The 24831-nt window shown below is 42.3% G+C and overlaps 1 protein-coding gene across 1 annotated transcript in view; it reads left to right on the forward strand.

The window, feature by feature from the left end:
- The window catches only part of SLC7A11 (solute carrier family 7 member 11), a 64430-nt gene that overhangs the window by 8674 nt on the left and 30925 nt on the right, over positions 1-24831 (forward strand). The window contains exons 3-6 of the mRNA XM_074588941.1: positions 65-180; positions 8638-8763; positions 10980-11079; positions 14174-14218. Of these exons, the coding sequence (XP_074445042.1) occupies positions 65-180; positions 8638-8763; positions 10980-11079; positions 14174-14218 (387 nt within the window). The remainder of the gene's footprint in view (positions 1-64; positions 181-8637; positions 8764-10979; positions 11080-14173; positions 14219-24831) is intronic.

Below are 24831 nucleotides of genomic sequence, written 5' to 3' on the forward strand. Positions count from 1 at the left end.
ATGAATGTTGTCTGTGCGCTATTGCAGCTTTATTTCATGATTTTTGTTGTTGTTTTCTCTCTAGCCCTGCTGCCACAGCGGTGATATCGTTGGCATTTGGACGCTATATTTTGGAACCTTTCTTTATGCAGTGTGAAATCCCAGAACTTGCGATTAAACTTATTACAGCTGTTGGCATCAGTAAGTAGCCAATTTTATCGTTTAGGGAAGGGTAAAGATGATGTAAATTTAAAAAAAAAAAAAAAATCAAAAAAAAGGACAAAAAAGTAATTGTATGCTGAACAAGTAATTGTCTGATGTGAATCATTACAGAATGACTGTGCATCCAGTGCCAAGGGCATCAGCATGACTTTTTGCCTGGGTATGTGTGTTTGTGAACATATGCAGTAGTAAAAAAAATAGCAGGCTTTATTAACGACAGGGAAAATCTATTGCTGGGCTGATTCTGTTGCCATTTTAATTAATGGCGGAACTCTTTTTACTTTTGTGGAAGCAATTTCTGTCCCTAAGAGATGGTGAGCCCGTGCCAGAGATATGGAAGAATGATTACCTGATTTTAAGTGCTTTGCTCTACCTCTGTTTTAGGAGGCAATTGACTGCCAAGTATGATGCCATGAAGAAATGTAGTTCTCTCGAGTGGAGCACAGGCAACATGAGATCATCTTCCCTAGTCCCACTCTGTCCTTCATAGCAATAAAATTTATCGAGGCGCTTGCGGTTCAGGAAGCAGGAACCCAACTGATGACTTTGGGAGCAGGGCGTACAGCTTGATGAAAATGAGTGTCTGTTACCAGCAGCTTATCCTACCCTTGCTAACTTTGCAATTAGTGTAAAAGGGACCATTTAGGGCTACGGAGAAACAATAATAGCCAGCAGAAGAAGGGAGGCTACCCTGAGACCGGGAGCTTTACGGTGTATCTGGGCTGGTGTGGGAGGCTGCACCCGGTCTAGTGGGAGGTGTCCCCGCCCATGGCAGGGGGGTTGGAACTAGATCATCTTTAAGGTTCCTTCTAACCCGAACCATTCTATGATGATTCTATGAAATGGGAGGGTACAAATCGTGATGCGAATGGGACTCTCGAGCCGTGTGCCTGTAGCGCCAGAAGCTTGGTTCCAGTTCTCTCTGGTCACTGGTGACGATGCTCCTTGCACACTTTCACATTCAGCTGTGCTGGGAGGAGAGTGCAGAGTAGACCTGAGTAATTGGTAACAGATTGTTCCTTTCAATTTGGTCAGTGCACGTATCAGAAACAAAAGGACCGAAAAAAGGAATTAAGACATGCAAAATGATCAAAGGCACACAGGAGACCCCTTCGGATTTGCACAATAATAGGATCAGATGACTTTTTCTTTCTTTGGGGTAGGGAGTTCAATTGACATTCAAATTTCCAGTCTCCAGGTTACTGTGGCTTTTTGTAGGAGCTCTCTTGATAAGAGTTCCCTTCTGCCAGGAGTGTTAAAAAAATCAGTATGTGACCACGTTTCTTTCTAACTTAATTATGCACAAACTATAGGTTTCATAGGAATAATTGAATTAAGGGCTTGAATTTTGAGGTCAATGACTTTTTATAGCTACATCTGTCTAAAATATTTCAGTGCGAGGTAAGGGTGAAACAGATGTTCGGTAACTTCAAGGTCACTGAGACAGAAGGAATGCTAAGTGAGGACTCCACCAAAGCATTTTGTTAAGTGCAAGTGATTCAAGCACAATAAGTGAACAATTTGAAATAGGTTTTTATTGTGTTTAATTTAATTGAAAATCTGTGTGGTAAGCCAGGGCTTCGCAAAGTAATTAAACAAAGAAGTAGCACTGCAGGGGGTGTGTGTGGAGTTATGCTGAAATAATTACAGCCTAAAGGGAGAGAGGAGTTCACAGCACACTGCTCCTATGGCGAGCACGGGGCTGTACAGCGCAGGTAGGATGAGCTGTCATTTCACCCAAAGAAGGGATTCCTCTGGGAAGTTTGTGACGGTGAATGGGACAACACTGAGGAAAACAGTGACATTTCAGGCTAAGGCTTTACCTATATTCTTTGCGTTATACTCTACAGTGGAGTTTCATCTGTAGTAGTCGTTGATCATATGTTATACTTAAGCTCATGGATCCCAGAGCGTGTGACTGTTATTCCCGTATGGTAAGAATGAGCTGTTGTGGTGGTAATTGCTGTGAATGTTTTGTATTGCGCATGTTGGCGGGCGATAGGTAAGATTAAAGGGTTGTTGAGCTGAACAGACACATTGGAGCCCTGAAGATCTTATAATCCAATTCAATGGTGCCAAAGGTAGTGTTTGCTTCCATTGAAAATTTTAAGTTAATCAGAAAGTGAACCGATGTGCCTTTTGTCTTCTTATCCACTCCTGGTCCCTCTTCCCTCCTGTGCGTGATGACAGAGTGCGTGCTGCTTATCTGTCTTTATTGCATGAGGGAAAGGTAGTGGGAAGCACCATCAAACGCTGTCCTTGGATGAGACTTTGTTCTGTAGTTTTACGTTGTCATTTCTGACCAAGCTAGAAAGGGCAGGAAGAGGTTTTGAAAAATCTCCAGCTGATTTCCTGCCCCCAAACACAATCAGCATATATAAACCACTTCTGATGGATGTTTAAGACCATTCGAAAACATTCTTAAAACCTCCAGAGAGGGAGTTTCTATAGTTTCACCTAATAATACTGTAGCCTGCTCTCTTCTATAGTTGTCACAAGACAGCTTTTCTCATTTTTTTTTTTTCCCCAGCTAAACCTCCTTTTCTGCAATTTAAGCCTATTATTAAAAGGTTGCCTGAGATGGATGCAACCAGGATTATGACGGGGAGTGGCAGATACTGTTGCTCCTCTACCAACTGCAAACAAGTCCTTCTTGTAGAGGGGCTACAGCCCATTCTGCTCTCCATCATTCCACCTCAGTGTCTCTGCAGTGAAAAAAGAACGACAGTGCTGCAGAGAAGATGGAGACCAGATGAAAGCTAAAATGGAACTACTGGAACATGGTGACCTTTAAAAAAACCCCCTCATTCTTGGTTTATTATTTATAGGAGAAAAGCATGTGCTGGGCAAAAAATTCCCCTCAAAATCACATCTGTTCTGAGCAATTTTGAGCAATCTGTAGAACGAAATTTTCTGTTCCACAATATGGTGCTTTCATTTTTATTTTTTATTTTTTGAGATAAAAACAACCAACCAAAAGGTCCGGACGTTTCAATGGCTCATAGAGAGAAGGATGCTTGTGTTGGAGGTTCTCTTCAGATACCCCAGCTTTCTGAACCTCTGAAGTAAAGGTTGCCTGTTCTTTTCAGACTTAGAAATCACTTTAATTCACTTGGTATTTCTCAAGCAAATCTCCATGAGGAGAAAAACCTAGGCAAATACAAGACGTGCATATCTCAGTGCATCTGTAAGTCTGCCATAAACTTTTTCTAAACTCAGTCAATTTAACTGTACCTGAGAGCAGAGCAGACATCTCAAAGATATCTAACTCCTAAAATTTTTATGAAAATAAGTGGCCAAGTAGAGGAGGGAGAACCTGGATGTGTCCCAGCATAGGGAAGGACAGCTGAAGAAAATGCAAACAGGAGAATGAGGTCTTCTAAATGCCCAGCTTGGCTTGAGTGGGACACAACAGTCTCAGGACACAAAGCAGAAGTGATGCCATCCGCCTTTATTCTGATGCTGAAGACGGTCTTTTTAGGAGAAAGAGTTAAAAATTAATTTCTCTCTTTAAGTGAAAGCTGGTAGACTCCTCTGTATTTTTTGTTTATTCTAGTGAAGGAACTTCCTACCTCCCTGCCTATGACCATTGCAAAGCATGGCGACAGACAGGGCAAAAAAACCCTATATTCATGTATCGCTTTATTTATATTTTTTAGTTTTTCTCCTAACAGTAAGCTTGAATATATTGGTAAAACAGGAAGGGATAAATTATGCTGTGCAAAGGTATTGAATCATACTATCAATATGTAACCCGAATAGATAAGTAATCTTAACTGAGCCTGTTCTAATCTTTTCACTTGGCCTCCATATCAGAAAGCAGATAAACAGGTTTCAGCTATTAAAAACTGTGAGACTGAAAGCAGGTTACCAACTCACACCTGTTTTCAAAGTTTTTACACTCATTCATGCGTATTTGGGGCATTTTTCACTGCAATAATGTAAAATTTCCACCTCTTTTATTTGGAGGTCTGCCAAAAAGACTCAAATACCCTGAACTATGGATGTTAGAGGCAAAATTATGCTTGAAAACCAAGGTGAGCTCTACAGATCTATCAGTGCTTGCTGGCAAATAGTCCAGCCAAAAGCTTTATTGGTATAAATTTAGTGTGTATGTGAGTCTATAGTTAGTTGCTTTTTTTTTCCCCCCATCGTGGCAGATGTTACAGATGTTGCTATCTACTGCTGGCAGTTTTCAGACAAGCAGTTTAAGACATCTTTTGCTTGCGGGGATAGCAAAATCTGCTCTGATGGGTGCTTTTGTGCCTCCCGTGACTTCATTTTAGTTGATGCATTAGGATCCGCAAATTGAGGGTATTTTTTGTTTTATGTGAATGCCTTGACCTGACAAGTTAGGGGAGGGTAGTTTCCTTGGTTTCCTGCTGAGGCAATATACATACGTACATATATTCTTGAAAAGTAGGCCAGGATGTAATGCTTACTGCTGTTTCTCCCATTAGATTTCATTAACCGTCTATAGCTGCGGCTGCGTGAAGGAAAGAGATTGTGAAAAGCAACATGATCGGTGCTACCATTGTGGTTGATTGTTCGTGAACACCATTTTATTCTCCCTCCACACTCCCCTTGGTTAGGATTCATCTTGCTTTTACTTAGGTGTTTAGTTTAAGGTAATTGTCTATGCTCCCCGTAGAGTTAGCGGGGAAAGAGGGAATGCGACGTTTCCTGAAGGCAACTCATCTCATTTGAGATAGGCATGTGAAAGAGGTGCTATTATTCATTCTCTGGAGGTAACTGTCTCTTCATTGAGGATGCAGCCATGCTAGATGCCTGATTTTTAGTTGGCAATGTTAGAGATGAGTCCTCCTTTCACTGTCCTTTTTTCCAGGGGGTTGCTGCTTCCTTCTGATCCTTGCTGTGATCTCGTATCAAAGCGCCTGCAATCAGTTTCTTGAAGTATCTCCATAAGGCCCTATTCATAGAAGAGAGGTGTTGAATAATGACCGTAGTCCCAAGATATAATTTCCCTCTTGAATCCTACCACAGATATCACATTCTTTTCCTGCTCTTTAGCAACTTTCTTCATGACTCCTTTTCCCCGTTGCCTTTCACTATCCAGTCACTCACACAACTAGTATGATGCTGATACGTGATAGCAGTGTAAGGCCCAACATAAGAAGGTCATGCACCTGTTGGATCGAGTCCAGAGGAGGGCCGCAAAGATAATGAGAGGGCTGGAGCACCTCTGCTATGAAGACAGGCTGAGAGCTGGGGTTGTTCAGCCTGGGGAAGAGAAGGCTCTGGGGAGACTTTATAGCGGCCTTTCAGTACCTAAAGGGGGCTACAGGAAAGATGGGGAGGGACTGTTTACCTCTATAAATATTCCTATATTATAAGACAAGGAGTAATGGTTTTAAACAGGAAGAGGGTTGATTTAGATTAGATATGAGGAAGAAATTCTTTCCTGTGAGGGTGGTGAGGCGCTGGAACAGGTTGCCCAGAGAAGCTGTGGCTCCCCCATCCCTGGAGGTGTCCAAGGCCAGGCTGGATGGGGCTTTGAGCAGCCTGGTCTAGTGGGAGGTGTCCCTGCCCAGGGCAGGGGGGTTGGAACTAGATGATTTTTAGCATCCCCTTCCGACTCTAACCATTCTATGATTCTATGATAAGCTTCACATTCCTATATGTCTTTTATGTACACAAAACTGTTAAGAGTAAACATTGTAACAAGACTTTAAATTTTTATAGCCTATTAAGTCCAATAAAATTAAAATCTAAGAGCTTGAGTCTCAGCCCTGCAACCTGAACTACTCTATTTGTGCAGTCGTCCAGCTCTGCAAGGGACTTTATCTTATAGAGGAGCATCAAAACTAACAGCACGTACACTGGATTGACTGTGGGTGTAGCGTCCCTTCAGCTTCCCAATTAAATGAAGGTCCTCACAGCGTCCGTTTTGCTTTTGCTATTTGATTAGAAAGCCTCAGCTGAAACGTTTGGCTGGCTTGGACTCACAGTTGGGGATGGAGAAGGTTTTAACAGAGCCTGCTCACAAGCAGGCTGTCTTCATGAAAATAGCAGCCTGCATTTTTTTTTCTTTCAAGCCAGTGTAGCTCAGATTTGATCTTGTGATTCGTGTGCGGCTGGCCAGCAAGGAAGGTTATAAGTTTCCGTGTGAGTTGACATTAGCGTTTGTACTAGTTTGCCATCCAGTGACATTCTCATATGTGTATCAGAAGGATGAAACCAAGGCATTAGAAAACCTCAAGGAGGGCTCTCTGCAGGGAGGACGCTCATGTTACCTATTCTGACCTGTGTAAGGTAACAGACCGATTGCTGCAGGCAGCTTGAACTCTGAATAAGCTGGATGTCAAATTGCAGATCTTTTCTTACACATAAAACTCTCACTTGACACTTTCTTGTGACCTGGTCCCTGCCTGGGCTGCTTCTTCTGGGAAAGAAAAGCACGATATCCTGAACTTTCTAGGAAATTTGAAATGTACCAGTGCTTCGTTATGGCACTGGATTGTCTTCACAACTTAAACATCAAATGAATATTTTGTATGTATTTTGCTTAAATGACAGGTGTTAACCTTCCTGGTAATCGAGTCCTAGGAAAAGAGGGGGCGCCTCAATCAGCGCTAATAGTCAGTAGCAATCTTAAAGGGATCTTTCAACACTTAAATAAGTGAAGATATGTCAGGGCAGTATTGAGACAATAGAGTAATGAATCAGGCCCCTGAGATTTTTCTGGTTCCTGACAAGTACAGGTATACACGGAAGTAATGAAGCAAAAACTAAGTATTTGGATCTCAATTGATACTTTGCAGAAGTCTAAGTGATTTCTTTGTGACTTAGAAAAGAACGTCTCAGTTCTGAAATACGGTGAAATACAGAACTGGAAAAACATTTTGACCTTTAAGTTCTTTTTTGGTGAAATATTCACATTAGGTGATGTTGTGAGTTCATGTTGACTTTGGTAAATTGTTCATTTGAGCATGGGGTCCTCTCCCAAATAAAAATTTCAGAAAATACTTTTTTATTTTCTGGAGTTTTTATTTTGTTAAAAATATCTAAATAATACTTTGGAATCAAGATCACTTGGAATTTTCTCCGTTTTCTATTAAAACAGAACTACTTTTGATTTAATCTAGGAAGAATTTTTATGATATATTTCTTGGCCTTGCCTGGTGGGCAGAACCTGTATAAAAGACTTGGGATAAATCAGTGGGTTTTGCTGCCAGAAAGCTTGTGCCCTGCCAGATTTACAATGCTAGCTCATACAAACTAGCTCCTGGACTCTGGCGGGAGATAGCAACTTGTGTTTTTATGCGTCCCAAGATGCGTGATATGGCTGATGATAGAGACCAGTGCTCTTGAGAGAGTTTGAAGTATAGAACTACTGTGATGAGGAGCTAATTCATAAGCCCCGTACAATGGCAAGAAAGAGAAGATGAGCGAGCAGGCTTGTTTGACTGTGTTTGCCTTTCCCTGCAGCAGAGGGGGAAAGGGACTTTTTATCTAGTGAAATGACTCACGTTTTCTGTTCTTTAGCTAAATATGGGGTTTGTTGGTTTTGGTGGTTTGGTTTTTTTGTTTTTTTGGTTTTTTTTGAAATATCTAAACTCCTTTATTGATTCTGTTTTGCTAGGGTAATTGTTTAAATAAGCTAGAATAACTGGCACTCAAATGATAAGACCTCCCATCCTCCTGACAGTCGGTGCTGTAGTAAAGGCCCGAAGATGCCCTCCCTGAGCCAGAAGGAGATGCGAACAGAGCAGGCAGGACATAAAAACCCTCCTCACTTATCTCTCCGTGTGTTGGTGAGGAGCAGACCTGTGCTTTGTTCTCAAGAAACAAAAAGTCTCCATTTTTTCACCAATTCCCAACAAAGATGGGCACGTTACTTGCACTCTGGCCCTCCTGCATCCCTGGCGGTACAGCAATAATAGAGAAGAAAGACTGGAAAAGAGGAGCGGGGGTAAATAATGTAGTGGGTGACGAATTTATGTGGGGCCTAAAAGGGGGTCAGAAAATTTGATATGATTATTAATTGTTACTGTTTTCTGAAAACGCAAATCTCTACTCAAACCGTCAGTGATACAAAAATCTGGAGTGACAAGGGTTGGGCAATTAATTTCTTTTATCCAAGGCAGAGTCCTGCCAGCTGATGACCAACCAACAGCTAATGATTCTGGGTAAACAAAGCGGTAATTTCGTGCGGAGGGAGCCAGGCAGGGACCGGAGAGACAGATGGGCCGTGCAGTGGGTCACACAGAGGGGCTCAGCTTGAGCTTTTTGTGCGGCGTCTGGAAGGGGAACGTGAGAAGTAGGAGGGCAGCAGCCTGGAGAAGGTTATCAGGGTGTATTGCCTTTAACGCACCAGGATCTATTGTGTGTGCGGCCTCTCTGCTGGCAAAGAGATTTTTTGGCAATTTCAGCGACACGAGTATTTCTTTCTGACTTTTCTTTTTCCCCTTGCAGCGCTGGTGATGGTCCTGAATAGCACGAGTGTCAGCTGGAGTGCCCGCATTCAGATTTTCCTTACCTTTTGCAAGCTTGTAGCAATTCTGATAATTATAGTCCCTGGAGTTATCCAGCTAATTAAAGGTATGAAATGAAAAGTAAATGCTTTTAAAGTGCTTTTATCTTTACCCTCCCAAGTCTTTCCCCACCTGCCTCCACCAAATAATGCTTATAGCAGCAAAATCTCTTAATTAGCCTGTGCTTGTTTAACTGAAGCTCAGTACTGTCATGTAATTGATTAGAAGTGGAACTACACTGGGATGAACTGGTATTTCCTTCAGCATGCCAATGAATCTATTCCGATCAGGCTCGCTTTTCAAACGAGCGACAGGATTGCTCTTCTCTGTAATTTGCCTCTGGCGTGAACTTTGTGAAAGGGGCAGGATGGGCACACCCCTCCCCAAAGCAGGTGCCAGTGTCCTTTAACTGGGCGAGTGCCTAGTCCTGTTCGGTACTGGGTACGTGGTGGCCGAGGGGCCTCGGAATTGGGGAATATATGAAAGAAACAGTATCGTGGATGCCATTCTGCTGCTTTGGTGGTGTAAATTGTGAAGTTAATGGTGCTGTACTGGCCAGAGAAGCTGTAGTTAGCTATTGCTTTCAGGGGCTTTCTGCCTGCAAGTACTGGATGCTCATGCTGTGTGCATGCTTTACTTCGTCCAAGTGACAGACTAAAGCATATGGCTAAAGGCAGTAGTCTGGGGGTAACCCAAGAATAGGAAGGGAAAGCAGAAGTGTTTGCAGGGCCAGAATTACTCTACCGACTTTATCAATGTTGCTGCATAAGCAAGGAACGTGAAAACACACCTTTGTTCTTCCCAGCAGCTCCCAGCATGGACATGGCTGCGCAGGCCTTTCCTTGGCTCTCTGGAAGTCGTTTGGGTAAAGCCATGCTGGCAGGGAAACTCTTTTCACTGACGTATGCTCAGCTACCTGAAGAGGCTTTTCCATTACTGCCCTAACAGCAGCGGGGAGCGAGATGGTGGCAAGCCCCAGCTCGCTCGCGATACAGTAACGCTAGACAATAACTACCCAAAGCACAAGGAGCCATTCGGCGCAGAGGGTCAGAACGGGGAGCACTTTATAATGAATCGGTGGCAGATTTTATCTAACAAAAATTATCGCAGTCGTTGGCTCTGTCCCCGGGGATATGCTCTTTTACGATGCTCCACAAGGCCTCCCATCTGAGTCAACGGCACCGCGTGAGGCTCTGCGGTGAGCTCAGTTTCTCAGGGGCAGGCCGTGGTTAGAAATAGGCTCTGAAATAAAAGTTTTCCTGTGTAGCGCTCTGCTGATTCACTCTTTCTGTTTTCATGTTTTTCACTTCCTTTCTGGCAGTTGGAATGCCTCTTCCCTCACCTCCTTTTGTGTGCAAAATTTCTCTCTGTTCCCATTCGCCCCATTTTTCCTAGACTTTTGGAACGGTCCAGACCCAGGTTTGGGTGGGGATTGCTGCCCTTAAGTAGCCCAGACAGAGTCCCCGATTCCCCACTGGGACCTTCCTCTGGCCACAGCTCTTCCCTTACCCAAAAAGCCTCCTCTTCTGTGGAAATTTTGACTGAGGGCTCGATAAAAACCAAGTAAAGGGTAGAGGATTTGACCCATTGCTAATTTAAGCCTGAATGAATTCTGCTTCTTCCTGCTCCTGTTCTATGGAGGATCATTGCTTCTCAGGAAATCTGGGATATTGTAGGGAGGTCTTACAAACCAGAGAACACCTTTTAAATGAATAAGAGCATAACACAGCTCTTACATGTTTGCTTTTATAGATATGTAATTCTTAATGTAATGTTAATACAATACTGACTGTAACGTGGCAGGGAGTTACTAAATTTTTTTCAGTGGTTGAAATGTTTAAGTTATTGGGGTTTTTTACCTTAAAAACGTTGCTTGTGAGTGAAATGCTAGAAAAGTTCCCTCTGATTAAAATGTTAAAGAAGGGAAATTTTCCATAGCAAAACCTACTGAGCTCATTCTGCTCTTTCGTGTTGATGTAAGTCACTGCTGGAGATGACAGTGCAGTGAGTGTCATCCAGCTCAGAATGCTTTGAAAAAAAAACCCCAAAAAACTAATAGGTCAAATTCTGCTATGGCATGACTAGGGATGCCACAAAACTTTTTACAATTGCTGGCAGATTACAGCTGCAAGGGTTGGGCCACAAATTAAGGTCAAGGGCAGAACCTGAAGTCAGTGAACCGCTGGGTGATTAAATGTTCCATGGTGTGATATATTTATTTGTTTTAAAGTAGTAGGTGACCAAAGAGCTTATTTTTCAATATTGGTTTTGTTGATGTTGCAGGAGAAACACAGCACTTTAAAAATGCCTTTGCGGGGAATGATGCCAGTGTAATGGGATTACCACTTGCTTTCTATTCAGGAATGTATGCCTATTCAGGCTGGTAAGTTGACACCTATAAGTATTTGTCTTGAAAAGAAACACTAATATGCTCTAACAAAAGACATTTATATATATGAAGAAAAGAGTAGCGTGTTCTACATCTTTTGCCAAACTACATCATGTAGTAAGGGTAGATCTCACCCCTGTTCCTTATGCTCAGTAGTTACTCTGCAAGCAGTTCTACAAAGGAAAGATCTTTCTTCCTCAGTGTACAATAGGTAAACATGCACTGAACGCTGAAAAAAGACTTATTTCTGTTCTCAAGACTAGAAATAAAGGCAACAAGAAAGGAAAAGGAACGTTCTCAATTTTTCATTAGGTGTTTTGATAAAAGGGTTAACAAAGCTTTAATTTGTGTTGAACAAGTCAATAATTGCATGAAAAACAAATCTAGGAACTGTGACAAAGTTGCGTGGACCTCAGCCTCTGCTTTGTAAAAGCAGCATTTAAAGAATAAGCAGTGAACCACAATAACACCAGTATAGACCACAAAACGAGGTAAAACCCCTAGATTCTTATGCCTCTTGCTCCAAGAGAATTGGACCTCACTTAACAAGAAGTGCAACTGGCTTCCGAAGAAGTCAAGTGCTATTGACTGTGAGCAAAGGTAGGAGAATCTGCCTTCAAGTATCCTGCTCAGAATTTTCTTTCAAGTTCTTTCCCTCTCCCCCACCAAAGTACGTAGCAGCTGGTTTGAAAGGTGCCGCCGCTCTTCGAATCTGCCTTACGATTTATTCATGCTTAGCGAGGGCTCCACATCGCACAGTGCCAGCGTGCTTTTACAGCAGCGGGGGGGGCAGAGGGGGGAGACTACAATGCACAGAGTGGGCTTATTTCGAGATAGCTTTGTCTGCAGGTCTTCCCTTTCCTTTCCATAGCCTCACAGGCAGCCGCGTACTTTACCTCGCACAAAAGGCGAGGGCTGAGAGATAAGGGTTTTATTTATTTAATTCGGAGGGACAATGGGTTCTCTGCCTGTCTGTAACTCCCCGGTTGCAGGAGCATTATAAACATGCACACTGAAGTATTGAACAGAACTTTTCTATTAAATGGTGGTGGGTATCTCAAGAGAGTCCAAAGCCTTTCTCTGTGATAGATATATAAGAAAAAAGCCTGGCATTTTGAAGCCTCAAAGAAATTGAACTCATTTTAGAGACAGTCTCTGCCTTCTTCCCTCTCTCTCATATAACTGCCTCTGTCTCAGTCCTCTCCGTACATGTGATGGTTTCTCACTTTTAAAACATTAACCTAACTGTATGTTTTTGTATGAGGGCAATTTTAAAAGCTCTTAAAATTATTCATCACCGAGGCAGAGTTTGTTTACTGTAAAATGCTACACCAAAACCACCTGTTGTTCTGTTGCTTCCTTCCCATTTCTTGCCATTTGCCACCTAATGTTCCAAACCCGTACCATAAAAATCACCTCTCTTTTTCCTTTACACCTTCTGACTTTTATTTCAAGGTCCTTATTTGCCACTTATAAAAGAAATTAGCAGGAAAAGATCTAATTTGGCTAGTGGTTCTTCCCAGCTGCCTATTTGTCTTTGTCACCAGCTCGAATTGATTGCCTGGGAGCGGAGAAGAGCAGGCCATTAAGTGGAGTGTCAATACCCTTGCACTATCAGTTTCGTGGGGCTAAATCAATCCAATAAGGCGAATGTGAAGGAGTGCTGCAAGTGGTGGTGTCGTGTCCCAGGACGCGGGCAGAGTGTTATGCATAGCCGATGAGGCTATTAACTTTTAATGATACGGCTTTAAAGAATAAAACAAAAGTAGCATTTCTTGTGGGTGTGGGTTCATCCTGCGAAGCGCAAATGGAGACTACCTGGGTATGTAAAATGCTGGATGAAAAAGGACAAGTAGAGAAAAGAAAGCAAGGAAGCATGCCTTTGCATCAATAAAAGGACAGACGCAGGGCTGTCAAATCACTTCTGCTTAGAAGCAGGACTAAGACCAGAGAGAAGCAGCTGAACGCCTTACTTGGCAGAAGCCGCCTCTCCTTTGAACTACCCCAATCTCTTCTTCTGTGCTCTGTGCACTGGCAAGTTTAGAAACAAGTACTGAGGTGGTTGTACAAGATGGCAAATCTAGTTTTACAGACTCTCATGCTCGGTCACAAAATCACATTTTTTTTTAAACTGTGAGCCAGCGCTAACTCCTTCTGCTAACCCAGATCTGGTCCAAGGCCTGTGATGGAGAAAAGCTCCCAGACTTTCTGCCAGATCAGGTACCATTTGTTTATTCACTGCAGCACTGTTGGGTCAGATATCGTTTGTCTTCCCGTATAAAAGCAGAAAGCCAGCATAAGCGCTGTATTGACTGCTCTGTTTAATTAGCCAGGATGTGACTTTGTGCCCGTATCTGAGCCAGGCACATCTGTGTGATCCAGCGATGCACAGACCAAGTGCTAATAAATGCAGAACAGAGGGTTCAGTGACCTTGAGGCTTACAGTTGCTTTGTATGCAGGGCTGTGCCCGGCGAGTAGTTCCTATGAATTCCCATACGTAGCTGTCTCTTGCACGCTGCTGGAATACGACCGGAGTGCAACCTGTACTGGAGGATGTGCAAGAACACGCAGGATTAGCAGCCGGGGTTTGTGATCCTGTACGACACGCTGTTGTCAAAATCCTGGTTTTAGGAGGGATCTTTTTGAAGCTTTATTAATTTTATTGTTAAAAAGTCCTCGCTGAGTACCCTGATGAGAAATTTTGCCAATATAACCTGATATTGTAAAAGGCTGCAGCCCCAAATGGAACATGAGGCTTGAGGGTGCATGTGTGTTTGTGTACAGGACTAGGGTAAACCATGATTTGCCTAGTATGCTGGGGAAAAAAAAATTATTTAATTCTGCACAGATATTATATAGCTTTTGTCTTTTATCTGCTTTGCTGCCTCTTCTGAGATTTCCCTTCCTCACTGTGGGGATGAAGGAAGGTTAAATCTCACACTCTCCTTAATCCAAACATGAGTCTGCGAAGTCTTACTATAATTAACAACAGTCCTTAACTAAAATCATCTTCCTGATTCTTTGGGAAAGAAATACAGAATCAAAATCTACCAAGCCCTTATAATACACTTTATAACTCTCTTCTAGGTTTTACCTCAATTTTGTTACTGAAGAAGTGGAAAACCCTGAAAAGTATGTACCTGTTATTTTTCTCGACTTTTGAAAAACGGTCGTAACATTTAAAATGCTATAAAAGTAGCGATGTCCAGAAATTCTGCATGCTGGTCAAGTTGCTGGCTTTCCAGCAGATCTGGTATCTATTTGAATTGCAACTGCTTGAAGATTTGCTATTTTTGGCCTGTCGTGACCTTGTTATGTATTCTGCCTTTATGTGCACAGAAAGCAGAAAACTTAAGTAGATCTCCAGGGCTCCGACTCTCCCCCTCAGGATACAAGTAACTATCAGTGGCTCCTTTCAGTGGAAGTTACTGGTATCCTGTCAGAGAATTCTTGCCCAAGAAACTTATCTGCTGCAATATTTGGCAGTTTTGCTATGTTTAAATATTAATCAAATACTTAGTTCTACTTGTTTCAGATGTCTCGGAGTTGCAGGATCTTGAATACACATAGCACAGCATCCGATCCAATTAAGCCGAACAGGGGATATTGGTGGGAGTCTGTTTCAAACCAGAGACGAATACTCTCACAGCGCCTGTCTGTGAAATATGGAAAGAAAAGCTGTCCTGTTAGGGAGAGTTTGATTTAGCAGATCTATTTTGGTTGATACGTTTTGGTACACGCAGCCAGTAATAAAACAATAATCACTTTTTCTAAAAATTACAGAAAACATACCTTGTCAAATCAAATTTTGTTCTTTGGGGAAATTAACAATTTACTTGATTAAAAATTAATGGGTAGATATCTTTTTCTTAGGTTTTTGAAATAAGATACCTGACTGAGTACCAAATAACTTACTGTTTAAAAAGACCCCCGGCATTGTACACTCAGGGAATACGAAGCTACGTACCTTAGACAAGTAGAGAAATAAAAAAAACCCAAAACAACCCCAAACGGCCATTGATGGGAAGCATGTAGAAGGTTTTTAGCTGGTTTCTTCAAAGCCTTGAACCAAGCCTGGTGCTGTTTGGTGTTTTCTTCAGAGACTTGAAAATAATTATAAAGAAATTGATGATAAGACATGAGGATCAGGATATGTGTATCGAGGAATGTACGTCTGGAAGCTGAAACCAGACAAATGCAGGTAGAAAATACAGCATTAATGTTTAACAAGGAGGTTGACTAATCATTAGCACAGGTACCTACGCAAAATCGTGGTTTTCATTGGTAGTCTTCAGTTCAGACAGAACGCCCTTGTAGAAGCCATGCTTTAGTAAAACACAAGTCCTTTGGCTCAGTGAAGAGCAGCTGGCTAACGCTTCCCAGGCCTGGGACACACAGGAACTCAGGCTAAATGATCTAGTAGCAAATCTGTGTTTAACGACCAAGGATCTGTGTGCTTTATGAAGTCAGGGAAGGCAGACATTTAAGAAAGCAAGCCACACTACTTCTTCACCTTTGAAAAATTGTTGTATGGCAGACTGACTTGAAAAGAAACGTGAAACTAAATAAAGTAGTGAAGTGATTCTGGTCCAAGACTTCTACTGCTTCAGGGAATTCTGGGGATGGGTTAGGAGCCAGAGCCTTGGTGATGCGATCAAAAACATTTGCTAGAAGCAATATAATTTGTAAATTATCATGTGGTTACCATTAATACTGCGTGATGCTTTTCAACGTGCACATGCCTACCACCCTGTGGGACTTTTCATACACTTCTGTGTCTCTGCAGTCCTCAACTGTATGGTGATTAACTGAAATTATTGGTAATCTTCATTACAGCTATTTTGTTTTATGTTGACTCTTTTTTTTTTTCTTGTGGTCTTAGTCAGAGGAGTGCGTATTTTTGAACATGTTGCCCTCTGCTGCGTAGGACAGAAAGTCATAGTTCCTTTTTTGTTTGTGGTTTTTGTTTGTTTGTTTGTTTGTTTTTTGTAACAACTCATGTTGTATCACATCTAAGCAAAGCGGCGTGGGTCAGATTTTGGGGTTTTCTTCGTTGCAGGTGGGATGTGAGGGAGGGAGACGCTCTCTTTTCTGCCCCCATCTTAGGAGAGCTGCTCTGTTCTCCAGGTTACCTTTGGAAAGATGCTGAGGTTAATTGTGCTGCTAGTGGGGATGCAGGACCAGGGGGCAAGCCACACAGCCTGGCTGGTTCGGTGTATTCCAGGACAATGCCGGAAAAAACAGCTCAATGTTACATGTGCAATGTTGTCGCAAAGCTGTTAAAGCTTCCCGGCATCGCTCTTCTTCTTGGGGTCACACTTTGAGCAGACAAGAAGGGAAGATGCCCAGTGTTTATAGCAGGGTGCCTGGGGTCACAATCTCCACGCACAGGTACAAATATACAGTAGAAGAGAGTGGGATTTTAACCATTGCCAAAGAAGCGGCAGGTGATGGCAGGGCAAGTGGATTGCTGCCGGTTGTGCTGACAGAGCCCTCTGCGCCACCTGTAAATGGGGATGCTGGATTCTGTTAACCCAAAACAAGCATATTTTTGTATCCGGCTGCCACCTGTGAATGGTTCTGTTGGAAAGGCATCCTGCTGAACCGGGACCTGCTCCACCACTGTTCCCAAAGATACAGGGCTAGGGTATAGTGTGGACTAATCCCAGGGGCAACCGTCTCAGCTTCCACCAAGACAGCACAGGCATTAGGTGAGCTGCTAACCGTGCTGCTGTTGTAGGCATTTATTAGAAGTCAACAGCTTTTTTATTTTATTTTATCTTTTTTTTAACCTAAAATGCTGTCTTTCCCTTCATTCTTGTTGTACGTTTTACATTGAAGGTTGCGTATAGAGCTGCAGAGGTATTACGCCGCTGTTTTTAAAAGGGAAGCGGGAAGTACTGGCTTGAACCACTTAGAGTCTGTAACAGCTCCAGGTGTGCAATTTGTAATGTTTGCCAATGGTTAGGGATGCAAATTACTTACAGCGACAGAGGTGAGCACGGTGATGCCTTCTGCACCGTGCCTGCCAAGGTAAATGTTTGTCTGAGAATCAGTCACAGTTGTGTGTTTCCAGGTGTGCGGCAGATTTTAAAGTAACTGGCAGCTGGTGCCGAGGTGAATGATCAGCACTGTCCCCACATTAACCGGCCTGCTGCCAGCCCGCAGTGAAGTGTACCGAAGGGGTTGCGGGGAGGGAAGCATAGTTACAGCAGGGAGAATGCGGGAATATTCTTGCTGAGAGGAGTTGCAGCAGAGCTGCCAAGAGCCCAGGTTTATGGAGACCGGGCTTTAAGCCCCTTTTTAACTGGTGAGTCCTGGACTCCCTCTCCGCTTTCACCGTGAGGGTGGTGAGGCACTGGAACAGGTTGCCCAGAGAAGCTGTGGATGCCCCATCCCTGGAGGTGCCCAAGGCCAGGCTGGATGGGGCTTTGAGCAGCCTGGTCTAGTGGGAGGTGTCCCTGCCCAGGGCAGGGGGTTGGAACTAGGTGATCTTTAAGGCCCCTTCCAACCCGAACCGTTCTGTGATTCTTGTGGTATTGCGGAGGATGAGAGAGATGGATCAGAGCCCTAGAATATATCCTGAAATGCACAGTAAGGTAGAAACATCTACTTTTGGACATTAAAGTTTTCCAGGTAGGGATTGCTTTGTTGGCTGTGGTGTGTGCAGCACGAGGAAAGCTTGCTGGAGTACGGCAATTGCATTGGAAATGTAGGAGGGAGGCAGGAGAAGGGAGGACGCTTGTGACCTTGCCCAGCTGAAAGCCACCAATGCGCTCCAGTGGAGTGGCTGTTTGTATGGCAGAAAGGGCTCCTGACGGCTGTGGGAGTCTGTGCAGGGGCAGCAGTCTGCCCAGCTGCAATAAAATCTGCAATAAATTGCAGATTTAGATCTATAAATAGCATAAATACTATGGGCCTGAGGCAGTGAGATATCTAAGCAATATGAAATCCTAGATAGAGAGAGCTGACCCAGAGACGGTGGAAATGAGCCAAGTGGAGAGGAAGTGCCCTTTAAATTGTAGAAGTCAGAATGGAAAAGGGGGAAAAAAAACCCAACCAACCAAACAAAAAAAACCCTGAAAGTGAATGCCATTACTTTTTGAACAGATTTTTGGAAGTAGTGCTGAATTCTCGCTTTGGAAATGTCACAGTCCCTTCTTTTGTATTAGAAAAAGGACATTATTATAACCCCAGTTATCACGAGATGTAAAAGAAGCTGTTTCTGTCTCCTGCTAAACCCGCTTTTGATGTCTCATTTTTAAGCCTGGACTCATTTCTTTATTCCTCTTTGTTAAAGTGCTTCCCTCATACAGCATTAGTAGGACCTGAAGCAACACAAAGTTGATGTTTGTTTTACAAGGAGCTGTGGCTGCAGCATTCAGCTCCTTTAATGTACAAATTTTTTTCTTTAAAAGAGTCTGAAATAATTTTATTATCAAGAATATGGGGAACAATGGGGAAGTGTAATAATAAATTTCTTCTACTGTTGAAAATTTTCCTTCACCTACGTGTGCTGGGTCACTAGCGATTGCTGTTTGAAATGAAATATCTGAATAATCCTTGAAGCAGAGCTTCACCAAAATAACCTCATGCAGCCACGTCATGTGCAGCTTTGATCTCTCTGATTTTCTTACATTATAAGGATCAGCCCTACTCAAACTGAGGTCATATTGTATTCTCTAAATAATAAGTGAATGAAGGAATGGCCGGGTCTCCGAGAGAGAATTTGTCACCTGAAAATTGACAGGAGCCGTGTTGCCTGGAGCAGTAAATTTAGAGGACTGGAAATCAAGCGTGTTGAACTTTCAAACTCATTTCTTATACATAGTCTTTGAGCTCATCTGTATTCTTGAGCACCCACTCTGTGCTCTCAAGAAACAGACCAAGCTTTTTCAATCCAGACCCTAAAAGCAGCTGGTGCCTGAATGGCACTTCCCTCCCCCCTTCCCAGGCAGAGCAGAGTCCAGGATCAGCGCTCCAGTTGGTCAGGAATTTTGACGGGCTGCAGATGAGAAAATAACACAGGAGTTGATTTTACATTACAGCAACGTCTTCAGAGCCTCAACATAGTCAGGGCCAGATTGTGCCAGATGCTGGCCAAAGAGAACCCTGCTTTAAAAAAAGTTAGGTTCTGTGTCCTCAGTATCAGCAGATGATGAGCCCAAACACTTCATGTTATAAGATTAGGCTCTTTTTGGAAGAGAAAAAAAATGTTATTTCACTTTAAGGGAAGGGAAACTAAAACTTGAATTCCTTAATGACTTCAAGGAAGTCTGTGATCAAGTGGGCAGCTAGAGGTATTGATTCACAGTCCTCCTTTAACTCAAAATTGTATTATTTCTTCGGCAGTGTAAGTTTTTGTTAGTGTTGTTGAACTTAGGAAATATTTTTCCTTTATCGGTCTTCAATTTCGGTTGTATAAAATGATAGATAGGAGATTTTTAAAGGGCGTGGATTCTGAAAATATATTACAGCATAAAGTTAAATTCCTTTGCAGTTGCAGTGAAGTGTAGATGCTATTTGACATAATCCTTTTTTTCTCCCCTCCGCCCCCCCCCCCCACCCCTTATTGGGTCATTTCATTTGCAAATATTCTGTTTCTGTTTGTAAAATAACTTTGGTCCAGCCCAGGCAATCTATCATTGTTTAAAAAGTTACACAGTGCAAAGAACATATTATTGAGATGTATAGTGTTTATAAGCCTGGTCTCAGATTGATAAATCACGTCTTGTGCTGTTGAAAAGCCAAGAAATGAATTGCTTTGCTATGACCTTGGGGTCTGAGATTAGTCGGTTTGTCTATTAGATTTTTCCAGTGTTCTTCTCACTTCATTTATTCCTTCGTTTCGAAGGAACTGAGAAGCAGTCGATGTATAGCAAGTCACCAAGGCTCGATGTCATCAGGCATTTTGTAAAATCAGGGTATCAAAATGTTTGATACAATCTGATTTTATATTGGGTTTAAATAATATGAGTGTCATGTCTAATTAATCTGATATGTACCACCCATTTATATTAATTAAAGTTTAAAGTCACACTTTGCATCTATGAGGACTGAGTGAGAGGAATGTGGGTTTAGAGGGTTTTTTTCAGGGCGTCTAAGCATCACAGAGATGCAGATGGATGGGAGGGGAATGGTGGCTAAGACACTAAAACTCTTCCAGCTTCCTAGTTGTTTGTAGCCCTCTGCATTTTGGCACTTCACATTAGGATGCACCCCACTCCCGAAATCACTCAGAAACTTGAATTGCACTGTTGCTGGTACCAATCCACACCCTGAATAGTTATTCCTCGTAATCATAGTAATAGTCGTCCTAGTAATCATAGCATAAAAAATATTTTTAATATTAATTGAGAGGATGCAAACCTTTGCCATTTCCAGCTCTCTGCTTCTTTGTTCATTTTTGTTATTTTTTCATTTAATGACAAGCTCTACTCTGAAGAGGAATATTAATATTGATATTGATTATCTTAGGCACCAGAAAAGGAATAAATTCAGCAGTTTATCTCCCTGCAGCTATGCTGTCTGTCATTTCAACCACACCTCATGACTGCTTTTTATTTAGGAAAGACAGGTGATGTAGTTGAAGCACTGAACTGGGACTCAGGAGGTCTGGCGCAGGCACAAACTTGCTGTGAAAATGGAGGGTGCGTCACTTCATCCTTTCTCTCCTCTCCTTTTCTCTATCCATTTAGTGGAGTGGGAGGTATCACCTCCTGGCTTCATTTTTGGAGTATTTCCGTCCTTCCGAGGACGGGGATAAGCCGTGGGTTTCAAGGAACCAGAAAAAGTTTATCTGGACGTAAAAATCTACTTGCCTACTCCTTGAACTGAAGGCTTCAGCAGATTTATTAAACCCTAGGTGTGGCTTCCGTAGGGCCCAGTCCTGTGAAGTCTCACATGGTGTCAGTGGAACGAGGACGCCTGTGTAGGTCCCTGCGCGAGTAGGCTAGCACCTGGGGGTGTTACCCAAGGGGATGCAATCTTATTTTTAAATAAACTTTGGACAAGCCTTTCTCACAAAGTGGCTGGGCATAAAAACAGTTCCTTAAGTCTGACGCTGCCTAGACAGAAGCAGAAGAGCTTCAGTACCCTGGTGCTTGAACTCTCTCTTGCGTTATTCTGTTCCATTTACTCGTAAAAGACACATTTGACTCCATTTTCTTCATGTCAGGCTACAGTGCCAAATATTCCGTGCAGGAAACTTATAGGATTACATTGTGATATTTTATCTGAAGATAATCAAAAGAGACAAATGCTAATCTTTCAAATATTTTGCAAAGCCCATTTGCTCATGTGGATTCATGAGATTACCTTAAAGGGGAAGCCAGGTCAGTTAAGTAAGCATTTGCATTTTTTCTTCAATATATTATTTGTGTCTTGTGTTATTTTTCCATTTGAATACTTATTCTCCATCATAGAATGAGGATTTTAATAGAATTCTTGATAGAATTCTAATAGAATTTATAGATAGGATTCTAATAGATAGATTCTAGATAGACTCTAATAGAATTCTAGATAGAATTCTAATAGAATTCATAGACAGAACTCTAATTACCCTCCCCTCAGCTATTCTTATGTGTCACTTCAATAGAAATCTTATTCTTTCTAAGTTTTACTGTAGCTAACAGCGTAACAGGCTACTTAAACTCCCTTTCTTTATCCACTAAGCATCTCAGAAGATGAGGTGTCCAAACACTGGTGGAACCAACATCCCTTTCCACGTGTTAATAGCGCCCTGTGCGAGGGATAAAATGATAGGTTCACAATCATGTCTTCTGCCAGATAAAGAAAACAAATCAATGTACTAGATCAAATATATTTAAACAAAGCCGACCATGTGTTTTGCTATTTCTAAATTGTATGAGAAAAAGCATTTCATTTAGAACGTAATTCAGTAGTATTCGTTTGTGTTTGAGAGGAAGAAATAAGCGATTTACTAGCACATAGGGGAGCTGGCTCACCAGCCTGAAACTGTTCTGGATAAAATGAACTTTCCTTGAGTTTTGCTCTCTCACTAACCTTCTTAACTACTTACTGCTTACATGCCTCACATCATCAACTCGTTCATTATAGTTTTTTATAAATGACTGATAATTCATTTCAGAAATGAAGTATTTCAGTCTTGGGTGCAAGTTTTTTGATGGGTTCGGATTTCTGATATCTCAGTGTAGGAACTAATTTTTTGCACTTCATGAAATTCTTTATTTTATTTTTTTTTTTAATTAAAGGCTGCTGCTGCTTCTCTTGCTGCAAGCTGGAAATTCTCCTATGAGCGGGATCCAAACGTTCTGAGTTGCTTTGCTCTTATTTATAATCTTTTTTCACTAAAACTCCTAGTTTGGGAGACTCTAATTGTCCTATGGTTTGGTTCACAGAGGTTTCCCAAACTGTATCAGTTGAAGACCATGGGCACAACATCAGGCTGAGAATTGCTTGGCAAAGTATTATGTGGGAGGGAACAGAGGCATTAGCTGTGAGATGATATGCTTCATAAATACAACTTGCTGGTAGGAACGAGTAATTATTACTTAATTTTGCACCCGATCTCGGCAAATTTTTGCTGATAGTTTGAGGCAGCTTGGATTCAAAACCAATTACAAAGCTTGTTGCGGGGCTGGGGGGGGGGGGGGGGGCGAAGTGTTGAGAATACTGTTTGGCCAGCTACGATCTCAGCTTAAACATAGTAGTATTGCTGTCGGATTTTCTTGCAATGCTTCTGAATTCCTGATGGGGATGCCAGTAAATCAATAAGGAATTATAAACTTTTACAAAAAGCCACCAGGCTTCCTTCAGGACATATGGCTTTTGCTGCTTGCCCTGTCCTGCACATCAATGAGTGGAAATTTGAGAGTCACAGGTTAGAGGATCTTGAAGGAAAAGTCCGTGTTGGAGCAGCAGATGCTGCGGCAGCTCCAGCTGAGTTCTGGCTCCTCCTTCTCTCTCCCTCCTCCGTCCCACCCCCTGCGAGATGTGCTGTAAAGGTCCTAACCCTGACAGTCTGTTGGTTCTGCTGAGGATGGATGCAATTAAGCGAGCCACATGTGAGACATGCAAAGGTTTCAACTGGCTTGTGAGCCATACTTTGGGGCCTGGCTCTGATAAGATTTGGTGTGAGAGTCACTGAATCCACAGAATTTTCCCAACCAGCTGGAGTGGACGAGGGAAACTGTGTTTTTAACTCTGTTGGCAGCTTGAGCTGAAAAAGGGAAAAGGTCAGGATGGAATTGAAATTGGTAAGACAAATTAAATTCAAGTAGCTGGGTTCTTTTTTCTTTTCTTTTTTTTTAACATCAGTTACATTGAACTGGATTTTGGATTTAATAATGTCGATTATCCCGTACTCTTGTAGCGCAGACTCTTTGTCCCTGCAATTTCCAAGAGTTCCAGCATGCTGGCTGTGACATGGAATATCTCATAATTAACTGAAGATGTGGACTCAGTCCTTTAGTTCTTATTTTCCCTGTTCTAGGCTGTTGAACACAAATTCCTCCTACCCCACCTGGGTGTCCCTTGCCTCACGGGTCAGAAGATAGTGGAAACGGGGAGCACAGCGTGCCGTGCAGTTTGAGACTGGAGTGATCCAGATCAGTGCAGAGAGACACTGCAAACCTGAATCTCCTGCCTCGTCTTTGACACGTGCACTTTGTGTCTGAGCCGTGCTTTGAATTCACCGGAGCAATACACGCAGACGGCAGAGGGGCTGGGAAGATGACTCGCTGCATGAATTCACCTGTCATCTGGAATAGGGATCACAGAGAGCACAGGCTTCAGCAGCAGGGAGAACAAAAAGGCTGCAGATTTCCTTGGGCGCTATTGCTCTGCCGTCCCTCTGCAGACCCTCGCAGGTAGCTGCTGTGTAGCTTTCCAGGGGCTGCGTGTTTTCCTCACGCAATTAGTTAGGGACTCACCTAATAGGTAATATAACAATGTATAATGTCCAGGAATGTGTATGAGGCACACATTTAACATAGGTTATTATTTCTTTTTGCTTTTTCCCTTGTCCCCTTGCCCTTTCCCCCACCCCTTTTTTCCCCCACTCCATGTTTTTTGGTGCTTATAGCAGTGCTGAGTCCTGTGGTGCAATCCCACACCACCAGAGAGAGAGGTGATCTTTAGGCACAGTTTTTTCAGGCACTAGTATCTTTGTCATTGGTAGCTGCTTTCTAAACACCAATTTAGCATTTGAATTGGTTCAGCTGACTTCCAGACTTTCTATCTCCTGCGTCCACTTTATTATCTTTCTACTTTAATGTAAAAAAAAAAAAAAAAAAAAAAAAGTGATGTTCTGTTTAAAAATTGACTGCAGTGAAGAGCTACCTGTGACAGGGTTTAAACTGATATGCCAGTCAATATGTGTAAATTAGGAAAGAGACTGATGTAATCTATAGTCTCTGTAAAGGTTTCAGAGATGTACCTTGATCGTTAATTAAGACAATAAGGATGTCTCATAAAATTACAGTTGAGGAGACTAATAATTCACTATTGAATGAAGAAAGGCAAGGTCACTTGTTTAATTACCTATTCTAACATTTATATTCCTTGTATAAAACGCTCCCACTCACACAAAAGTCACGCTGATGGCTGTGGAAATGTTCAGGACTGGGAAATGCAGATTTCATACCTGAGCTTTGCGGGCAAGCTAAAAAAAAAAAAAAAAGTGTAGTTGTCTCTATCTATTTGTTCTGTTTGATTTTTTTGTGGTATCATTTATTATTTCAACCAGTCAAAGTTAACTCATA

The sequence above is a fragment of the Larus michahellis genome, chromosome 5, assembly GCF_964199755.1.
Source record: "Larus michahellis chromosome 5, bLarMic1.1, whole genome shotgun sequence".
In the NCBI taxonomy this organism is placed as follows: domain Eukaryota; kingdom Metazoa; phylum Chordata; class Aves; order Charadriiformes; family Laridae; genus Larus; species Larus michahellis.